This window comes from Macaca nemestrina, chromosome 3 (genome assembly GCF_043159975.1).
Source record: "Macaca nemestrina isolate mMacNem1 chromosome 3, mMacNem.hap1, whole genome shotgun sequence".
NCBI classification, from domain to species: domain Eukaryota; kingdom Metazoa; phylum Chordata; class Mammalia; order Primates; family Cercopithecidae; genus Macaca; species Macaca nemestrina.
In genome coordinates, this window is record NC_092127.1 from 33,767,427 (window position 1) to 33,787,195 (window position 19,769).

The 19,769-nt window shown below is 34.6% G+C and overlaps 1 protein-coding gene across 2 annotated transcripts; it reads right to left on the reverse strand.

Moving 5' to 3' along the window:
• Positions 1-585: 585 nt before the first annotated feature.
• Positions 586-18,297, reverse strand: LOC105488615 (tryptophan 2,3-dioxygenase). 2 transcript variants are annotated; one of them, XM_011752837.3, is made up of 12 exons: positions 18,158-18,297; positions 17,828-17,933; positions 16,775-16,865; positions 13,815-13,885; positions 12,588-12,715; positions 11,486-11,672; positions 10,098-10,205; positions 7,283-7,394; positions 5,764-5,821; positions 4,495-4,574; positions 3,734-3,824; positions 586-1,154 (listed from the first exon to the last, which is right to left on the reverse strand). In XM_011752837.3, exons 1-12 carry the CDS (start codon positions 18,190-18,192, stop codon positions 1,001-1,003), a joined length of 1,221 nt encoding a protein of 406 aa, XP_011751139.1. In that variant the 5' UTR covers positions 18,193-18,297; the 3' UTR covers positions 586-1,000. The 2 variants fall into 2 exon arrangements, with proteins under 2 accessions (XP_011751139.1, XP_011751140.1); XM_011752838.3 differs by lacking the exon at positions 586-1,154 and adding an exon at positions 1,161-3,173 and having other exon boundaries at positions 18,158-18,296.
• Between the last annotated feature and the right edge of the window lie 1,472 nt (positions 18,298-19,769).

Sequence of the window (19,769 nt, forward strand, 5' to 3'; positions counted from 1 at the left end):
AACAAAAATTTAAGTTTTCCCAATAACCCGGCCAAGCTAGAAAAAGAAGACTAAAACTCATGTCTGATCGAAACTCTTAGCCTAATTAATGTCTTATTAGAAATGAACTGGGTCACTGCTCAGTCTGTGTCCTTTCTTCTGGAAAGCACATCTTCTTTGAGGGGACTTCTTGCTCCTGCCTCAGTTCTGCATGCATTAGAGTTCACTGCACCTCCCAGATCACAGGCATGGGAGCTGGGGGAAAGAGAAGGTTTGCCCTGTGTGAGTCCAGTGGTGCTGGAAACTGGGACCCAGCCTGAGACAGAAGCTGTTCTACTACAGGAAAGAATAAAGCCAACACCTACAGAGAAGAGATGAGACAAAAAAGATCTCAGAGTGTTCCGGGAATATAGCACTCCAGGAACTGGACCCAGTCCTTGTGGCATCAGAGTTTCCAGGCTCCTCTTTCAAGGCTTTTTGGGCAGTGTTCATTTGAATTCTGCAAGCTGGTAATCCTCTAGTATATCCCCTCTAGACAAACTGCAGATAGGTTTCTGTCTTTGGTCATTAAGATTCCTAACAAATACAGTCAATATTTCAAAAACAATACAAGGAGAAAGATTAATACTTTATTATTATTAAAATTTTATTTGAAAGTCTTTGTACAGAATAACATATTGTACTGCATAAAATACTTGAAATAGCTGAAGTTTACAAGTTTATAAAGATGAAACAATGAGATAATGATTACATTAAGTGGTTACATTAATTCTCAGGGGAAATTGAATTTTTAATAGGAAAACACCCTATGTACAATGTTACTATTTAAATGAATTCTTTCTCATCTTATTGCTTAGTCTTGCCACAAACAAGCGGTAATAAAATTATTTCTAGAATTAAATCAGAGCATCGTGGTGCTGAACAACATATGTATACATATATTAAAACTATTTATGAAATTTCATAGAAAATAAAAAATAGACTGTGAAACCAGTATTCTTCATAGATTTTGCAGATGATTTTAATCTGATTCATCACTGCTGAAGTAGGAGCTATCACAGTATTCAGCTGTATACAGAAATTTGTGAATGGTTGGGTTCATCTTCGGTATCCAGTGTCGGGGAATCAGGTATGTTGAAAGATTAAATAAATCTACGAATACCTTATACCTATCACTGGAAAAACACATACATGAAGATGTGTGACATTGGTTGACATGAAATATTTAAAATTTTCAATTAGAAAATTTATTTCTCTGATATTTTCCATAATTAATTAGTATTCAATATTATAATACACACCGCATGTTGTATATATCATATATTAAATTAGGTATTATGTAGTATTAGTATTGATTGCCTACTTTTTATTCCATTTTCAAAGTTTATGCCCACAGAACAGTATTATGTGTTTTAGAACAGGGTATTTCATATTAAAACTGAGAGTCTTATTGCTGGCACCTTCAGAAAGATAAGGATGTGTTCTCACTTCCTACTTCTGAAGGATGGTATGCAAGGTAATACATGTAACCCTTACAGAGTCTTAGATGCTCATTTGGAAATATTTCCAACTGAAAAGCTGCCAAATAACTGCCCTAAGGGTTTAATGGACTCATAATAAATGTCTACGAAGTAGTTTTAACACTAAAATTGCATTTGTGTTGTTAGTCAACAATTTTAACTGTTACGGTTTTATGGAGGAAGAACATTTGCCTTTGAAGTCAAATAAATCTGGGTTCAAATTCTGGATCTGTCACCTACAATTCAAGGACCTTTGACAAGTTGTTTAAACTTCAATGCCCCAGTTTCTAACTCTGTAAAATGAAAACTTCAGTCCTTCCTTTTGGTCAGGGCTTTTTTTTTTTTTTTTTAATACTTTAAGTTCTAGGGTACATGTGCACAACGTGCAAGTTTGTTACATATATATACATGTGCCATGTTGGTGTGCTGCACCCATTAACTCGTCATTTACATTAGGTATATCTCCTAATGCTATTCCTCTCCCCTCCCCCCTCCCCACAATAGGACCCAGTGTGTGATGTTCCCCTTCCTGTGTCCAAGTGATCTCATTGTTCAATTCCCACCTATGAGTGAGAACATACGGTGTTTGGTTTTCTGTTCTTACAATAGTTTGCTGAGAATGATGGTTTCCAGATGCATCCATGTCCCTACAAAGGACATGAACTCATCCTTTTTTATGGTGGCATAGTATTCCATGGTGTATATGTACCACATTTTCTTAATCCAGTCTGTCACTGATGGACATTTGGGTTGATTCCAAGTCTTTGCTATTGTGAATAGTGCCGCAATAAACATACGTGTGCATGTATCTTTATAGCAGCATGACTTATAATCCTTTGGGTATATCTCCAGTAATGGGATGGCTGACAGTAACTGAATCAGCATGGTACTGGTACCAAAACAGAGATATAGACCAACGGAACAGAACAGAGCCCTCAGAAATAATACCACACATCTACAGCCATCTGATCTTTGACAAACCTGACAAAAACAAGAAATGGGGAAAGGATTCCTTATTTAATAAATGGTGCTGAGAAAATAAGTAGAAAGGATTCCCTATTTAATAAATGGTGCTGGGAAAATAAGTAGAAAGCTGAAACTGGATCCTTTCCTTTCTCCTTATACAAAAATTAATTCAAGATGGATTAGAGACGTAAATATTAGACCTAAAACCATAAAAACCCTAGAAGGAAACCTAGGTAATACCATTCAGGACATAGGCATGGGCAAGGACTTCATGTCTAAAACACCAAAAGCAACGGCAACAAAAGCCAAAATTGACAAATGGGATCTAATTAAACCAAAGAGCTTCTGCACAGCAAAACGGCAGGTCTTTTTAAAACTGAGGTAACACACTAGAAATGCTGTTTGTGTTAATTATTCCCACCACCCACTGATATGTGTGTTCATTTGGTATAGGCAGTTATTGATTGTTTTGTGCTTACAGAATTTATTTCCAGGGAAAGTGAAAATGTCTAAAAATCATGAAAATTTAAACCTGTTTATTTTAGAAACCAACCAATCTGATAATAACAGTAGGGATGAAATCAATGTACTGTAAAGATTTGAGGGGGGGCTAAATGCAAATGTCTAATTTATTCTTGAATTGATTCTTCTTTTTCAAGGGACCATAGAAGTTTTTCAGTTTCCAGATGTATCCATTTGTCCATTTATCTATGATGTTGTGAATATCAAAATAAGAATGTACGTCCCTTAGAAACCTCTCTAGCATATTTTAAATCCTTAATAAATGTTGATCTCTTTCCTTGTAACCACTTTAAAAAGGGCACTCTCTGGAGAGATGGAAATAGTTTTATAATATAGAGTCACATCAGAAAACACGATGCTACTTTCACTGTGTCGTTTATCTAGCCAGGAAGAGATTTGTAGAATTAATGATAAATGTTTTCATCTAGTCAAAACTTGAGCCACAATGAGTTGAAGACTTTTCTGCCTGGATGTAAGCACTGTTAAACCCTTTGTTTCCTCACATATCATGCAGGCATTGATACCATACCCCTTTTCATACAGGATCAAAGCAGTGAAGGTTCATCATTAAAGATTTTATAAAATTACTTCCAAAAGACCGAACTGGAATATTCTAACTACAAATGTGTTGTTAGTAGTTCAGACAGGAGCAAATAAAATGACTTTTTAAAGTTAATCAGCGTATAGATGGAGAAACAAATTGTTGGTGACTGCCACCAGGAAGAAAGGAGAATTTCCCCACCTACCTCACGGTTGAGCGCAGGTAATGATAGCCTGAGGAACCACCGGTGCCAGCTTTGCTGCCCAGCATTCTGTGCACCATGCACACATGGTTATCTAGGCAAACACACACATTTACTGCATGGATATTTTTCCACCATTAGTTCCACAATGTTCTAACAATAAGGGCTTGGTAATGATTATTGCTTCTGAGAAAATGCTGACAACTAACACTTGGCCATATGGAAGGCTCGTACATGAGAGCCGGATGAGACTGTGAGGTTGCTTAGCGCTCCACTTGCTTCAGGCTACATGCATTTCACTCCCTCCTTCATTGCATTTAGCCCATGGACACAATAGAAGAGACCAGGGCCATAACATGACTCATGAGCCCATGCCACCTTTGCCTTCATGGCAAATTCCTTCATTTAAAAAAATTAAAAACCATTTAAATTAAAAATTTAAAACTGCATTGGCATAATGGCAAATATATTACTCTTACATAATAAAACTTTTTTTGACCTAAAGTTTATTTTTTCCTTCAGATTTTAAAATAAAATATGTTCATGAGCTCCCAAAAGTATTGTGGTCCTTAGGTACTGTGCCTAGCATGCATATGGATCTCTGGGAGAGAGTGATGGCCAAGCTGGTATGTATGAAAGAACGCACCCACACACAAAGGAGGGGGGAAGAAAGAAAGTGGGCACGAGGGCACACAGAAGACCAAGACAAAGAGCACAGGAACAGCATGTGGGGAAGCAGCATGGGATGAGCGGGAAGGACTTACATCTCCATTTGGTCATCAGTGAATCTATGTCCATAAGAGAAGTCAGCAACTGAAAAGGCACCTGGAACCTAGGCTCTTCCCTAAAGGAAAAAGAAGAATATATTCAAGTAAATCGAGTGCGTTAGAAGGAGCATGAGTTTGACAATCAGTTGGCCCTGGAAACAAATGTCAGCTTTGCCTGTGAGGAGCTGTGGCAGCTTTGGCTTATTCTCTCAGTCTCAGTTTCTTCGTCTCAAAGATGAAATAATACTACTCAACTTGCGGTGTTTGAAGTCTAGAAAATTCCATGTAATATACATGAAGTAATCACCCAGAGTCACATCTAACATTGGTTCTTATTAAAAGGAGACAGATGCACTATCACAGATTTCCCAGCCAAAAGTAGTCAAACACTTTTAGGCAAAGATATTAAAACACAAAAGGAAAAACCACTTTTTAATTCTTTTCATCTATTTGTTTTTTTTTGTTTTTTGTGTGTGTTATTTTTGTTTTGTTTTGTTTTTACATCTATTTCTTCAACTTTCTCAGTATATTTTCTACTTAGGACGCATATGCCTGAGTAGCATACATTTACTTGAGTTTAGGAAAAGAGTCAGAAGATTTTGTTTATGTTGCCATTTTGAAGAAAGACTTGAAAAGATTTTAAAAATTAAATACATAGAAGCATGACAGCCTGTCAATATAGATATTTTTTACTAATGTGATATTTATTGTTCTGAAATACTTAATTCACGAACCCTGAGGATGGGACCTTTATACAATAGAGTAGGAATGAGTCAACATTTAAGGAATACTTCAAACATTTTAGACCATGAAGATAATTTTAATTGAAATTGCTGAATAAGTGGTATAGTTTGCAAGTTATTTTCACTTCATGCATTTTTTATTTTCTTAAACAGTAATAATCTTACAACATTGTTTAATGATAGAACACATTTCATGAGTGAGTCTCTGAGAGAGTAAACTTTGGCTATTTAGGACACTTAGTGTTACATAGTGCTTTGTAGAATTCAGTTAAAAAGGATATTTGATTAATTTGTGCAGTGTTTAACACCATTTAACCCTGTTCAGGGAAAAAGTTATGCTTTTACTATTTAAAAGAAAAAAAAAGGGGACCATAAAACTTCATTACTAATTATTTTCTAAGTTTTCTCCAAAAACTAAATTACTGCATTGAACTATGATTATAAATTTTAGGCTTTATACTGGATATGTTATCCATATCCACCCCTCAATTTTAACGTCAGTCTCTCTTCTGATTTGTTTTACCTGTAAAAATATATCATCAATGCTCCCTGAAGTGCTCTGTATGACAGCCGTCTTTCACCTGCAAAATACGTTGCAAATTTAAATTTATTAGGTAATTTAAGGTAATTTTATATTAATTCGGCATCATCATCTTAAAAAATTTAATGGATTACATGTGTTTAGAAATCAATATAAGTTTCAGTTTACATTTTTTATCCTTTAGGTTGAATTTATAAACATATCACTTAAAATACAATTTTAACATTGGATTTTTTAAAACAAACTAAAAATGTACATATTTTAAATTTTCAAAACCTTCAAATAGCATGTTAAGAAAACCTGATTTTTCTAGAAAATACTTGACTTTCATAACAAAATTCATTTTCCAAGTAAAATAATATGTCTTTCATTTCAAAAAAGTAGAGGTGCGTTATAAGCATCATTTCAAAGTAGTTTTCACTAATTCACTTGAAATTAGCTAACTTGTTTTTAATGAGCACAATTATGTAAAATCGTATATGTGTGCTCTAATGAAAGACTTTCTCCTTGCTTCAGGAAAACAAGATTTTGTTATTCTTTACTGAGGTTTTTTTTGTTGTTGTTGTTGTTTTAAGAAAACAGAAGCTAACAACCTTTAAGCTTATTAAACTTAATACCAATTTCATATATTGCTTTGTTTTGTACTTGTGTTATAAAAATTAATTTTTACTTTTATTCTGCCTATTTCCATAAAGGCTTAAGATGCTTTACAATGAAAGTTCTAAGTCAAAATGAACACAAAAGTTTAGAAATGAAAGTACTGATTTTATGGCTCAGCAAGTTTCAGGAACTAATAGCTCAGTACCAATTGTGCCAAAAGTCTAAATGTATGCGTTTCCTGGTCTCCTGGTCAGTCAAGCAGATTTGTATGAAAGAGCTCAGCCACACACAAAGGAGGGAGGAAGAGAGAAAGAGGGCAGGAACATACCATGTAATTGGAATGTAAGAACATTCCAAGCCCAGAGAACACATAAAAAGACTCCTTGGTGATAAATCCAAATAACTAAACTTAGCTAATAAAAGAAAATTAGTATGGCTGGACAACGCAAATATGAGATCATAAAAGGCCTTATAGACCATGTTAAAGATTTTGTCTTAATCCTAAAACAATGGGGTAACATCAATACTTGCTCTCACAGTAGCTATTCCTTCCTTTTCTTACCTCTACCATAGTGTTTACTATTACAACGATTTGTCTTCATTTCTGTTCCTATTAGGCTGTGAACTATTTGAGAAACTATATGCAGTTGATCTTGATATCCCTTGTATCTGGCATAGACTACACACATTTTTTTTCTAATGTTTTTGAAATAATCTGGGCATAGAAACCTGTTAAAATAGATTTATCACTGAAAACATTTACTCCATTTTTGTTTCTATCAGTAGAATATCAATTTTCATTCTATTTCTCCCAAGCAAGGCTTGATAGGCTTATAAAATGATGTTCTGATCTCATATTCACACATTTCAGGAAAAAGATTCATAAAATAAAAATACCTACCTTTACTAAGGAGATGTTCATGACGTTTCTCATCAAATAAGGACAGTAGCACCTCTTTTTGCTTCTGAAATTCAGCCACCTGTTCCTCTTTTTCTTCAGACTCTTTCTTAGCCTTTAGGAAAAATATGGCATTAATAACCCTGAGAGACAATAAATAGATTGATATTTTAGAAAACTTTGCTTACAAGGAAGAGAGTTGTGGTTGCAGAAATGATGTACTTTTAATATTTACTGTATCATCTAATATTACTATTTGGAAATTATGTCTTATGAAAAGGAATCTTTCACACACTCAGTGGCTCTATCCTTTCATTTAAGTTTAAATGATTTCTCAATATTAAATATTATCTTCATAAATGTAATGAACAATGAACCCAGATGGACAAAAGCAGAGATAACTACCAGCAGTTAATAATGACCTAATTTTAAACAAGAATTATTTAACACAGGAAGTAAGGTAACTTCACTTAGAAAAAGTTAAGAATTCCTAGTGAGAAGAACTATTAACTCTATTGAAATTCTATATTCAGTACTGACTTCGGTAAATACAATTTCTTAGATATTTCTCACTCATGTTTTCTTCATTTTCTCTCTATCTATTGATTGGTTTAAGAAAATTCTTATTTTTTCTGCCTACAACACATATTCTGTTTATAAGCCAATTAATTGAGCTAGGGCAAATTATTTAACCCAATTATTTCCAATTCATCAGAACAACCATCCTATGTAGTACTAACCTATATGCATATTATTTCCAATTAATTATTTATTCAGTACATGTCATGCTAAGATGATAGAGATAAAATTGTGAGCAAAACTTGAGAGTTGTGATATTGTACAGGAATTATCTGGTAGGAATAAGACATTGAACAAATAATCACCCAGTCATTAAATTACAACCATAGACCATGCTATACAGAAGCAGTATTGGCATCATAACTTAAAGTAATAAGGAGTTTAGGAAAGACCTTCCTAAAGAAGTTTTCCTTGAACCAAGATCTTAAGAATCGGAAGGAGTTAGTTGGGGAAGAACATTCCAAATCCAGAGAAGAACACATAAAAGGACTCCTTGGTGATAAATGCAAAGAACTAAACTTAGCTAATAAAGAAACTCAGTATGGCTCGACCACACGAATGTGAGATCATAAAGGCCTTATAGACCAGGTTAAAGTTTTTATCTTAATTCTAAAAACAATGAGGCAACATCAAAAGACTTTACACAAGAGGGAGATGTGATCAGATCTGCCTTCTGAAAAGATTATTCAGACTGCAATGTGGAGACTAAAGTAGAATAGAAGCATACTGGGTAGGTGGAGGAGAACAGTTCAGAGATTATTATAGTCCGGGTGAAAAACAATGGCAGGTTACACTTGAGTGGTAGTGGTAGATTAAAGGATGATACTTGAGAACTAAATAGGTAACATCGGTAGGACTTGATGATAGCTTGAAGAAGTGGTGAAACAAGAGGGCGGAGCCAAGGATCACTGATAGAAGTCTGACGACAGCCCAGATGAATTATAGGAGAAAAAGTTCTTTAATGCAGAGAAGACAATGTTGGTACAAGAGTGGATGGAAGGAGTAATGTTCAAGCTTGGTTTTATTGGTGTGTTTTTGAGAGGACCAGGAGGAAATATCAAGTAAGGTATTATACACATGTTCTGAAATCTAAGGGGGTATATAAACCAGAGATAAATGTTTGAGAATTATGTTGGCTAAGTAGATATTGAAGCAGTGGGTATAAATGACACCATCTAATGAAAGAGTGTAGAGATAGAACAGAAAGGATCTAAGCCAATGTACTACAAAACTCTATCATTTATTGGTCTAAGAGAGAAATAAGAGCAAGTAAAAGAAATAGAGAAATAAGGGCCAGAGAATTAGAAGCAAACATAATGGTATGTACTAAATCCAAGAGAAAAGAATGTTCCAGAAAGAATAAGTCATAGTCATTAGTATTGAATGTTTCTGCGAGGTCAACTAAGTTAAGACTAAAAATGTACATGAAGACCACATGAGAATGACGGTACAGGAAGACAGCTTGAAGTAAGCTGAGGATTAGATGAGAGATAAATAATTATTCTGACTTCTGTTCTCAATGCTTTACAAGTATTTATTTAATTTCCTGTCATAATAATCTTATGAGTTAGATATTCTTATTTTTCTATTTTGCCAGTGCTGAAAGAGAGGCAAAGAGAGGTGCAGTCACTTGTTCTCTGTCACACAGTTGTTTAAGAAGTGGAAGCGGGACTGGAACCCAAGTAGCGTGACTTCAAAGTATATGCTTTCAGCACTACCTGATGCAATCTCTCAAGATGTAGAATTTAAACAACTCTTCCAGGAAATTTAGTCATGCAAAGAGGATGAGAGACCTGAAAGATCAGGGCAATGAGAAATCAACAGTATCTTTTAAGTAGGAGAAAACTGACATTGTCTGAGAGCTGCCAGAAAGCACCCAGTAAATATACAAGAGCAAAAGCAAAGCTACAGGGCTAAATAGATTTGGTTCGTTGGTTCACTGTGGGCCTAGTTCTCTCTAGAATTGGTCCTAATATAGAATTTTCAATAGAAATGAAAAAATAATATTAATCTCAGCTACTTATCATAGATAAAATTCTCCCTTGCAATGAAGGTCTTATTTTAGTATAATATTTATCGCACGTAAAGAAAATGAAATCAATCATGTAATATAGTCCAAGAAAATACATTTGTGAAAGAAAAAAATATGAGAAAAATGAAAGGTTAAGAGAAAAGTAAAAATAATTAAATTTTGAATATTTCTATATTAAATTTATATTAACTCATGTCATCTAAATACCTGAATACTTATGAATTCCTCTTCCAGGCCTCTGGTGATATTTTTTTCGAGCTTTCCCCAGAAGTTAAATCCATGTGGCTCTAAACCTGGGGTTCTTTCCAGCCATGCCTTGAATAAACATTATTTTTTAAGTGAGTACATGGTAAAATTTAAATTATGTAAAATGCATTGTAACTGACATGTATAAACTTGAAACAGGAAATCTTCATGGTTTCCAGAAATGTATGCTACAAGTTTTATTTGTAAATGTTTTTTATTCCTCTTCAATTTCTTCACTTATGAAATAATTAATATATTCAATTTCCTTAATTTTATGGCAACCATTAATAATGTTTACTCTTTATTTCTTAATATGTGATTACAGAAATTCCAATTGTCTTCTAGAAATCTATACACATATCTAAACATATGTTCTATCTAAACATATTTAAAGAGTATATTCTTAATAATTATTTTACTGATATCTTCTGGTTTATTCTCAAGTTACTTTATGTCTTAGGAGCTGAAGAAATGATGATGTGTATAAGATACAATCTCCTCTAAATTCATGGGAACTGTATACTTAGTAACTTTGAAATTAATCATCCATGCAATTACTTTGAGATTTTAAAATATTTTTAAATCTAGAAATAAAACTAAATTCATGTACCTCTGTGAGTTCTCATTTAACTCATACTTATTATAATTCTGAAATTAGCTTTGGAATTCTTTTTCTCCCTATTCTTATATGCCATTATTTAACATTATATATAATGCATTAACCTAAATCCACATTTACATTACCCAGAGGATTAATGAGCAGAGTATAATTCAACACAAGAAAAGTTGATTTGCAGAAGAAAAAGCTGTGCAATGGAAACCAAGACAATGCAATCTTTGTTTAGTAATCTATTTTTGAAGAAAAAATTAATAATTCCTAAAGGCTACTAGTAGACCTTTAGGGAATTTGGATACAAAGGGAACATTTTCTGAGGTGTATATTCTTAGTAATTTAGTTCAGCTAAGAAAAATACTAAATAACCGAAAATTTTCAATTACAGAATATTTTAAACAATAAAGCTCACTAAATAATCACATTCAGTCTAAAAATCAGCCAATTAAGCATTACTTAGTAGGGATATTTAAGGAATTGTTTTATTGAGATGACAAGGTTATTAAATATTAACATACAATTAATTACATAAGTATATCTGACATTTTCAGCAGGGTTCTTGACATTTTCAATATTTCAGTAACATGAATTTACAAATTCATGTATTTTTATGAATTCTTTCTATCCTTATTTCCACTGAATGTAACTCAATTTTGATGAGTTTTAAAAATTCTGTTTAGCAAAAGCTAAATTAAGATGTATTGAGTTAAACTTTAGAAATTGTATGAATCCATACCTCCACTAATTCCAGAAGTGTCTTTTCCTGCTCAGACTTAAGCAGCAGTTCATTCTCTTCTCCTTTGAAGTTATCACGATAATGTCTTCTGTTATAAGGGACTCTCATGTTCTGAAGAACACCTATCTTGTTTTCTAATAGTCGGAATTGCAAACTCTGGAAGCCTGATGCTGGAGATAAGTACTCTCTTTGAGATTAAATGGAGGAAGGAAAGGCAAGGGAAGGGAAAGAGATGATAGGAGAATAGCAGAGAAGAGGGGAGGGGAGAGGGGAGGGAAGAGGGGAGGGGAGGAGAGGAAAGGAAGGGTTCACATTATCAATCACCATAATGGTTTCTTCTATTGTAAGAGGTTGTCAGTTTTGCTCTCTTGGATATCAAGAGCAGATACACACAACTGTCTAGAGTTAGACCTGTGATTTGACTCATTGAAATCAGAAAAATGAACTACTTAAACATTATTGGACATCAAAAATGTTATTACTCCCACTCCCCATATTACATCCTTGTGAATGTCTTTCATTTCGCTGCTGCTAAGACTTTAACGTTTTAAATTCACCACAAATTCTACTTTTCCTTTGTCAGACATGTTCAGTACATTGCTTGTTACATCCTGCACCCAATGGAAGATTTTTAAACTTTTTTCTTCTTATATTTTGGTAAGAAAAAAAGTTATCTATATGGTATTGCCTTGAAATGTACCGGTAAAATTTATGGTGTAATCCATAACTTCTACTTTGATTGACATGCTTCTGTATATATCGCTGTTTTGAGTTTTTATATTTTTTAAATTTAATTACATGTATTTTATTAGCTATTTTAGTCAATGTGCTAAGTTGTCTAAAGTTCTTTTTGGAGAAAAACAGGACACACAGTGATGAATTTAAATTAATTGATCATATTATGCTTACATGTAAAACTTAATAATAAAATATTTTTAATAACTTCTCAGATGCTTTGTGATTGAAGACCCCTAAGTCCACATAGTGACAAAGTGTTAAGAAGACAGGCTCCTCATGGCACACAACACACACATGCTCCTTTTACCCACCAAAATGAGAAAGTAAACTCCATCACATTTTTTAAAATGTCAAAGATGTGCACCTGAAGTCATTAAAGTCCAATGCTGTCATCGTCTCGAGAATGGAAAACTGCTGCACCAGCAGTTTCAGGATCACTGACACTCGGTGCATCCGAGAAACAACCTTAAGCATGTTCCTTTCATCTCTGACCTGATGGTTAAGAAATGAAACACTGAGTTAGCAATGCTGACCTCTAGAAAATACAAAATAGACAATGGCACTGCATTCCCATTAATTTTATCTCTAATTTTGTTTTAAAGGGAAACTTTGAAACTAAAATTTGCCAAGAGTATGTGTTGAACTAATAACAGTTCTGAATTGTGTGCAAGGAATTTCTGCAAAATAAGAAGTTTTTTCTTTCTTTGACAATAGAAAACTATATAGAAGCAAAGTAGAAGTAAATTCTAGAATGCAATCCCCCATTGATTTCAAAACAAGCTTCTCTTTTAGTTTTGTGTCAAAGGAGAGAGGTCAAGATAACACAGGAACTTCGGGTGAGGATTAAACAACATGTGGATCAATCTACTCTTTACTGAGGGCCAAAGTTGCCACTGACATAAATGGGAAGTGGATCCACACAGGCAGGAAGAGTCCCATCTGTATGTGTGTGCTCTTTCTCCTAGCCCTTCCTGGAGCAGGGGCTCAGAGGTAGAGGACCCAAGGAAGGATCCTCAGAGCCATGGCAAGAGAAAGCAGGGTGGGAGATGGAGAAGTGCAGCTCAAACTCCTGCCATCACCAGAAGCTTTCCCTCCTCTCCTCTCACTCTTTGTCCTCCTGTCCTTTTCTTCCCCATTCCCTCATTCCTCTTTCCTCCTTTTCTTCCTCTTTTTCTTCCTCCCACCACTCTTTCTCTACTGCTTCCTTCTCTTCCTTTATCACTTTCCTTATTATTGCTCCCATCTTCCCGCAGCTAATGTTCAGTAGAAATACAACTCTGATACCTGTTAATTAAAGGATCCCCATTAGTTTGGTAATCCACCATCATTTATAACATCTTTGTGTGTGGAAATGAGTTCTAAACAAGGGACTTGAAACTAAAATTTGAAAGGAACCTTAAAGTCACATGTAACTTCGCAGTGGCGATGGGAAAATATGACTGAACTCCTCATTCTTTCAGAAAATGTCTTGTTTGTTTTATCATTAAACATTAAGACCACCACTTGGTGTTAATGTTTTTCTCTCATTAATAATACTTTCCATATCTTCCAAAAATATATATGAAACCAATATTGTGACATAAGAACTTACATGGCCATTCTGAAAGATCTCTCGAACAGAATCCAATTCCCAGAGGATTTGCTTAAACCAGAGTTCATAAGCTGTAATAAGGAAATCATTGTCAATTGTAAAGTTATGGGAGCCTTTTTGGCCATTATTATATGAAAGATATGTTTAACATATTGAAAGAGAAATTAAAATATTACCTTAAATCAATAAATGTAAATATAGTTCCATTGTACGCCAGAAATAAATGTTAATGTTAAAGTTGTAATAGCCTCCTTTTATTAAATGTTTTAATATGCTAGGCATGTTACCTAATGCTTCATATTCATTATTATTACACTAATTCCTCTCAACAAATGCGTTTTTAGGTCTTTGAGGATATAGCACCTAAAGTAATTCTAGCTTCCTCTATGGAAGCCGGAAGTATGTGAGGAAGCAGAAGTAATAATCAACTTCAACCAAACTGAGAAATTAATATTTCCTAACCTAAATGAAAGACTAAGATTTTAAGAACTTGAAAATACTAAATTACTTAAAATGCAGATTTTGTCTGTTTGTTTTATTTGTGAAAATCCTAGCAACTCATAGACTTAGTACATATGGGAAAGCAGCCAGACGTTTGCGGTGAAAGGAAAATGACAAAGCTTCATATTACTGTGACAGCTAATTCCCAGGGGCAACTTTGTTGCAGTTGAGTCCACGTTATCCAGTAGATCATCTTTCAGAATTTCCGTGAGTCCAAGGTTTATTTGTTTAAACCTGAATTCTGCCAAAGCTTTTCTGTTGAAGGATTAAGTTTGTTCTCCCCCTTTTTCTAGGTGTTGTCAAACAATTAACATTGGCATTAAAGAAAAGTGATACAGTAGGCCGGGCGCAGTGACTTAACCCTGTAATCCCGGCACTTTGGGAGTCCGAGGCGAGCGGATCAAGACGTCAGGAGATGGAGACCATCCTGGCTAACACGGTGAAACCGCGTCTCCACTAAAAATAGAAAAAATTAGCAGGGAGTGGTGGCGGGCCCCTGTAGTCCCAGCTACTCGGGAGGCTGAGGCAGGAGAATGGCGTGAACCCGGGAGGCAGAGCGTGCAGTGAGCCGAGATCGCGCCACTGCACTCCAGCCTGGGCAACAGAGCAGATTCCGTCTCAAAAAAAAAAAAAAAAAAAAAAAAAAAAAAAAGTAAAAGTGATATAGTAATGACATTTTGGAAGAAGCATAGTTGGAATCAATCTATCTGAAGTTACTGGCTCTGTCAATTGGGGCAAAACTATTTTCTTTAACTTCAGTTGACTCATTTGTAAAATAATCAGTTACCCACCTACAATTGGAAACCTATGATTCAAAACCCTAAGACTTACAGCAGTATGATAGATAGACATGGATAGACATTTCGACTCCTTTGTGTTACTAGATGATTCATAGCAAATATAAATGGTTCTCCCCATTGGCTTATCCTTCCCATAATATTCTATGGCACTGGAAACTAAGGACTCACTCATATTCATCCATTTTTCTTCAGTACCTAGCACAGTGTCAGGCACAAAGTAAATATTTGGTGATTGTTTTATGAATAAATTAAATAGACAACGTAATAATTAGATGAGCATAGGAAGTCAATAATCTTAGAGATCTGCAGTGCCTCCTATTTGGTTCTATCGTATGGATAAAGGCAATGTTTCCATACTAATTAAGAGAATTCGATTATAAGTCTAAGTTATGTTTAAGGATACTTTGGAGGAACTAAATTTTATATTTGAGCAAAGAACAATCAAATATTTATTGATCAGTTTATGTGTATCTTTTTTAACCCTATGTAACCACTGCCTAAATGTTATAACTACAGAATAGAAGAAAAGTGTTTTTATAAAATAATGATAGCTACCATTTGTTGCATGTTTATTATGTGCTATACCTCGGGCTAAGTGCTTAATGCACATTATCTCATTCATCTTCATAGGAACTCGGTAAGTGAGAGTATCAGCAATTCCCTCCATTTTACATATGGTAAAATGGAGGTCCTGAGATCTAAGCAACTGACCAGAGTCACACAATTTATAACAATAGAATTGAGGTTCTAAACAATTTTTAATTCCTAATTTATGCTCCTATACCATTATTCTTCTCCGATTGATATTGTCTTGGTATAAGCCACCAATAAAAGTATAAACATAAAAACAGGAGAACTGACACATTAAGCCAATTTTTTAACTTTTAATTTATTTTCTAGAAAGACTTTGTTAATTTAGTCAATCACTTTGGAAAGCACCCATCTGCAGAAAGGACACAAAGAATTGGTAAGGCAAGGAAACATGTCTAGATGTGGGGCACTGGCAGGCAACAGTGATTGGGCTCCAGTCATTCAGAGGTCAGTATAGTGGCACTGAAAAGCTTAGAGTAAATGTTACTAATATTTTGGGGTCACAGACGTCTTTAAGATAATATTCATGAAAATTTGCACATAATTTCAGAGCTCAGGAGCCTTCTAAACTTCTGAAGTCATGAAAACATAGGCTAAAAATAACGCACTGCCCAGAAATTATTATAGAAATCTGGAAAAGATAAACATACATTTTTGGACAAAATTTACATTTTTGTTTATTACCAGATTTGTATAAGATTATGTCAATCCAGCATAAATTTCAATGACCTTGAAAATAGTTTCTTAGTGTTCCCAAGTGAGAAACAGTAACATCTTCACTTGCGAATTCTTTGTGAAATTCCGAGAGGCAGAAAGTCCCCTTGGTGTTCAGAACAAAGCTAAAGTCCTACTTTGCCTATTAGCAGTGGAGTAACATAAAGAAGACTATTTAAATCCTTATGTAAGTCCTATGAGAATTTATCTGGCAGCAAAATATTCTCAAACATTTCTAACAGAGGTGAGTCCATGATCTTTCATCATTTTGTAGTTTAAAAAATTGTAGCTTCCTTGTTATCAATGAGAAATGCCTGTGGAATAGTTATTGTCCAAAACTTTTGTGCAACTTACCTTGATGAGTTATGATAAAAAGATGTTCATCATGGATTTTATTTCCTTTTATTTCACTTTGCAGTTCTTGTGCATTCAAAACTTTTTCCAACTTGAAATGAAAAATAAAAAGCCAGTCTGAAATTGCGGAAGTTGGTTTTTATCAACTTTAGTAAGAAGTAGAATATGATAATGAAAAACGCTCCTCCAAACCCAAAATTCTCAGAAACCAATCTCTTTTCTTTTAAACAATGGATGAATCTCCTTATAAAGAGTGAATTGAATTTGTGATTTTTATTCTTCTCAGAAAATTTCTATTTGGTAAGATTTTTATCATAATAAATCCTATTAAGCTCTTTGAGATGTCATATCCCTTTTCATGAAATGAATATGATGAAAGCTTGAAAACTTGCTGAGCTGACTATGCATTTGGCATTCTTTTATTCCTAAAGAGCCTATTCTAAGAATATTTTAACGTCCTTTATCAGTTCATCCTTAGAAACTCATCGATGAAGACATCAAGGACTCTAATCGTTTTGCCTCTTAAAAAAACAAAAACAAAAACAGAAGACAAACAGGCTGAAACTTGGCCCAGAATAATCTCCCAATATCTCATTCGTTAACATCCCTCTTTACGTGTTAATGATTTCAAGAAAATTCTCCGTGTGCCTTTAACATTCCTACTTTATGATAAGAGATTTAAAGGATAATTTTTTCAAAATGCATTTGCGGTTATCTAGGCTGACATTTATTAACCATGTCTTATTTATACAAGTTGCACAATGCCTGCGAATTGTCCACAGTGTATCTTATCATGTATCCACCTCTGCCCAGATTCTGGATTCTCTGCTTTTACTTCCACTGGAGAGATGAATTTTCTGCTATAAGTCTCTTGAGTTATTCTAACAAAAGTTGAAAACGTAAAAATGTTTATGAATAAAAATATCCTTAGGTCCAGAAAACAAATGGTGATTGAGAAAAACAAATTCTGAGAAACAAAATCATAAAAAGTCGCTTTGCAGAATTGAGTGCCTAGCAATGGACACCAACCCCTGTAAGGACCCTGCCACTTACATGCAGGTAGTTTCCATAGATAAGACCTCCTTTGCTGGCTCTATTCACACCAGTTTGTGATTTGTCTTCTTCACTGCCTTCTACAGGGAGTTTTTTAAAAGCACATCTGCAAATTTAATAAATCAAGAGAGAAAAATAGTGCATTAGAAAACACAGTTAACTAATGATATGGGTGATTAAAATTGTAATTGCAAATTTTCTTTAGAGTAGATTGTTAGACAAAGGAATAAAGGTGACAGTTTTCAATGCTCCTTAAATTCAGGAATCAAAAGGCTCACACCTGATACTTCTAATAGCCTAAACCCACTTAGAATAAAGGCAAATACTCACCCAAAGTTGTTTCCTAAAAATGGGCACCCACTCATGGTGAAAAGGCACTGTCTGAGAAGCACGGAAGTTTGACTCTAGGCAGATGCTATCATTGACCTTCCCAGATGTTCTACAGCTGCCTTTTATGTATCCTGCTTACCCTGCACCATCCAATCAGCACGCTTCTTGTACTCTTAGCTAACTCTCATTTCCACTGGTACAGAACAGAACCTCTGTAAACTTTAGAGTGGATTTATGTTGGGCACAGTTCATTTGCTAAGAGTGAGTGATCTGCCAAATTGAGTCGTAGGACTTGCCAAGTTCTGCTTTTATATTCAAAGTAACAAACATCCAATGAATCAACAGAGGCCAAGTTAAAAAAATTACATTTATTCAATCCCAAGAAAACATTTGGCAGAGTATTAGGATACATAAGACAATAAGCTTGTAAAAAACAAATATGTATTCTCTCAAATTTAAATATTCTTACAGCTTCTAGACCAAAAACTGAAATTTGACACCTGTAGGGAAATTAACTGTATAATAAAGTCTGGGTACCTGCTCAAAGCCCACTTCCATTCAATCATCAGCGTTCTTCTGACCTAAATATCATCTAATAATCAGCAGCAGTTAAGCTCTCAACACACTGTATTGGAATTTAAACGAATATTATCAGTTTACCGTTCATCTGTGGCATACCAATGACAGCGTAGCTAGGAGTCATCCACATTGCCTATACAGAATTTTAAAACAATAGTTCAAGACCAGCCTGGCCAACATAGTGAAACCCCATCTCTACTAAAAATACAAAAAAATTAGCAGGGCGTGGTGGCATGTGCCTGTAGTCCCAGCTACTGCAGAGGCCGAGGCAGGAGACTCACTTGAACCCAGGAGGTGGAGGTTGCTGAGAGCCAAGATTGTGCCATTGCACTCCAACTTGGGCAACAGAGTGAGACTTCGTCTCAAAAAAACAAAAAACAAAAAAAACAGAAACAAAAACAAAGCAACGACAACAAAAACCAATAATAGCCATGTGTCCATAATTCTATACAATGTCAATGATAAGAATATTCTTCCTTGAAACATCATTTATTAATCTAAGCTCTAAACAATTGCCCTGAGGACTATTAAGCCAGGATAGAAGCTTCATGGCCTTATCCTTAGCATGCCACTGCTACTCACTAAGAACTATATGCAGAAACAGCACTTAGCCTTTATTTAATCATCTACCATGATGGAATTTTGTCTAATTAGCCAAAGTCATTAGAAGTCAGAAACCTCATTTCTAGTCTTGGCTCTATGACTACGTTTGCAATATGAGAAAAACTGACTAAATTTCTGTACATATCAATTTCCTCACCAAAATAAAAAGTGTTTAAGTTGATTGTAGTCTTCAAGATCCTGACGCAGGTTAAAAATCTTGATTTTATTACTGAATAATAAATTATATATCTAATACAGAAAGATAAAAAACATGCAAATGCCATGTTATAATTGAACTAGAAAATCATCAACACTATATGCTATACCTGTCACATTTCCCTTGAGTTTTTATGAATGATCCTGGAAATTGCCTCCACACTGGGTAGGGACCTTATCTGAGAGAGGGGTGGAGTCACTGCTGCTTTTCCTG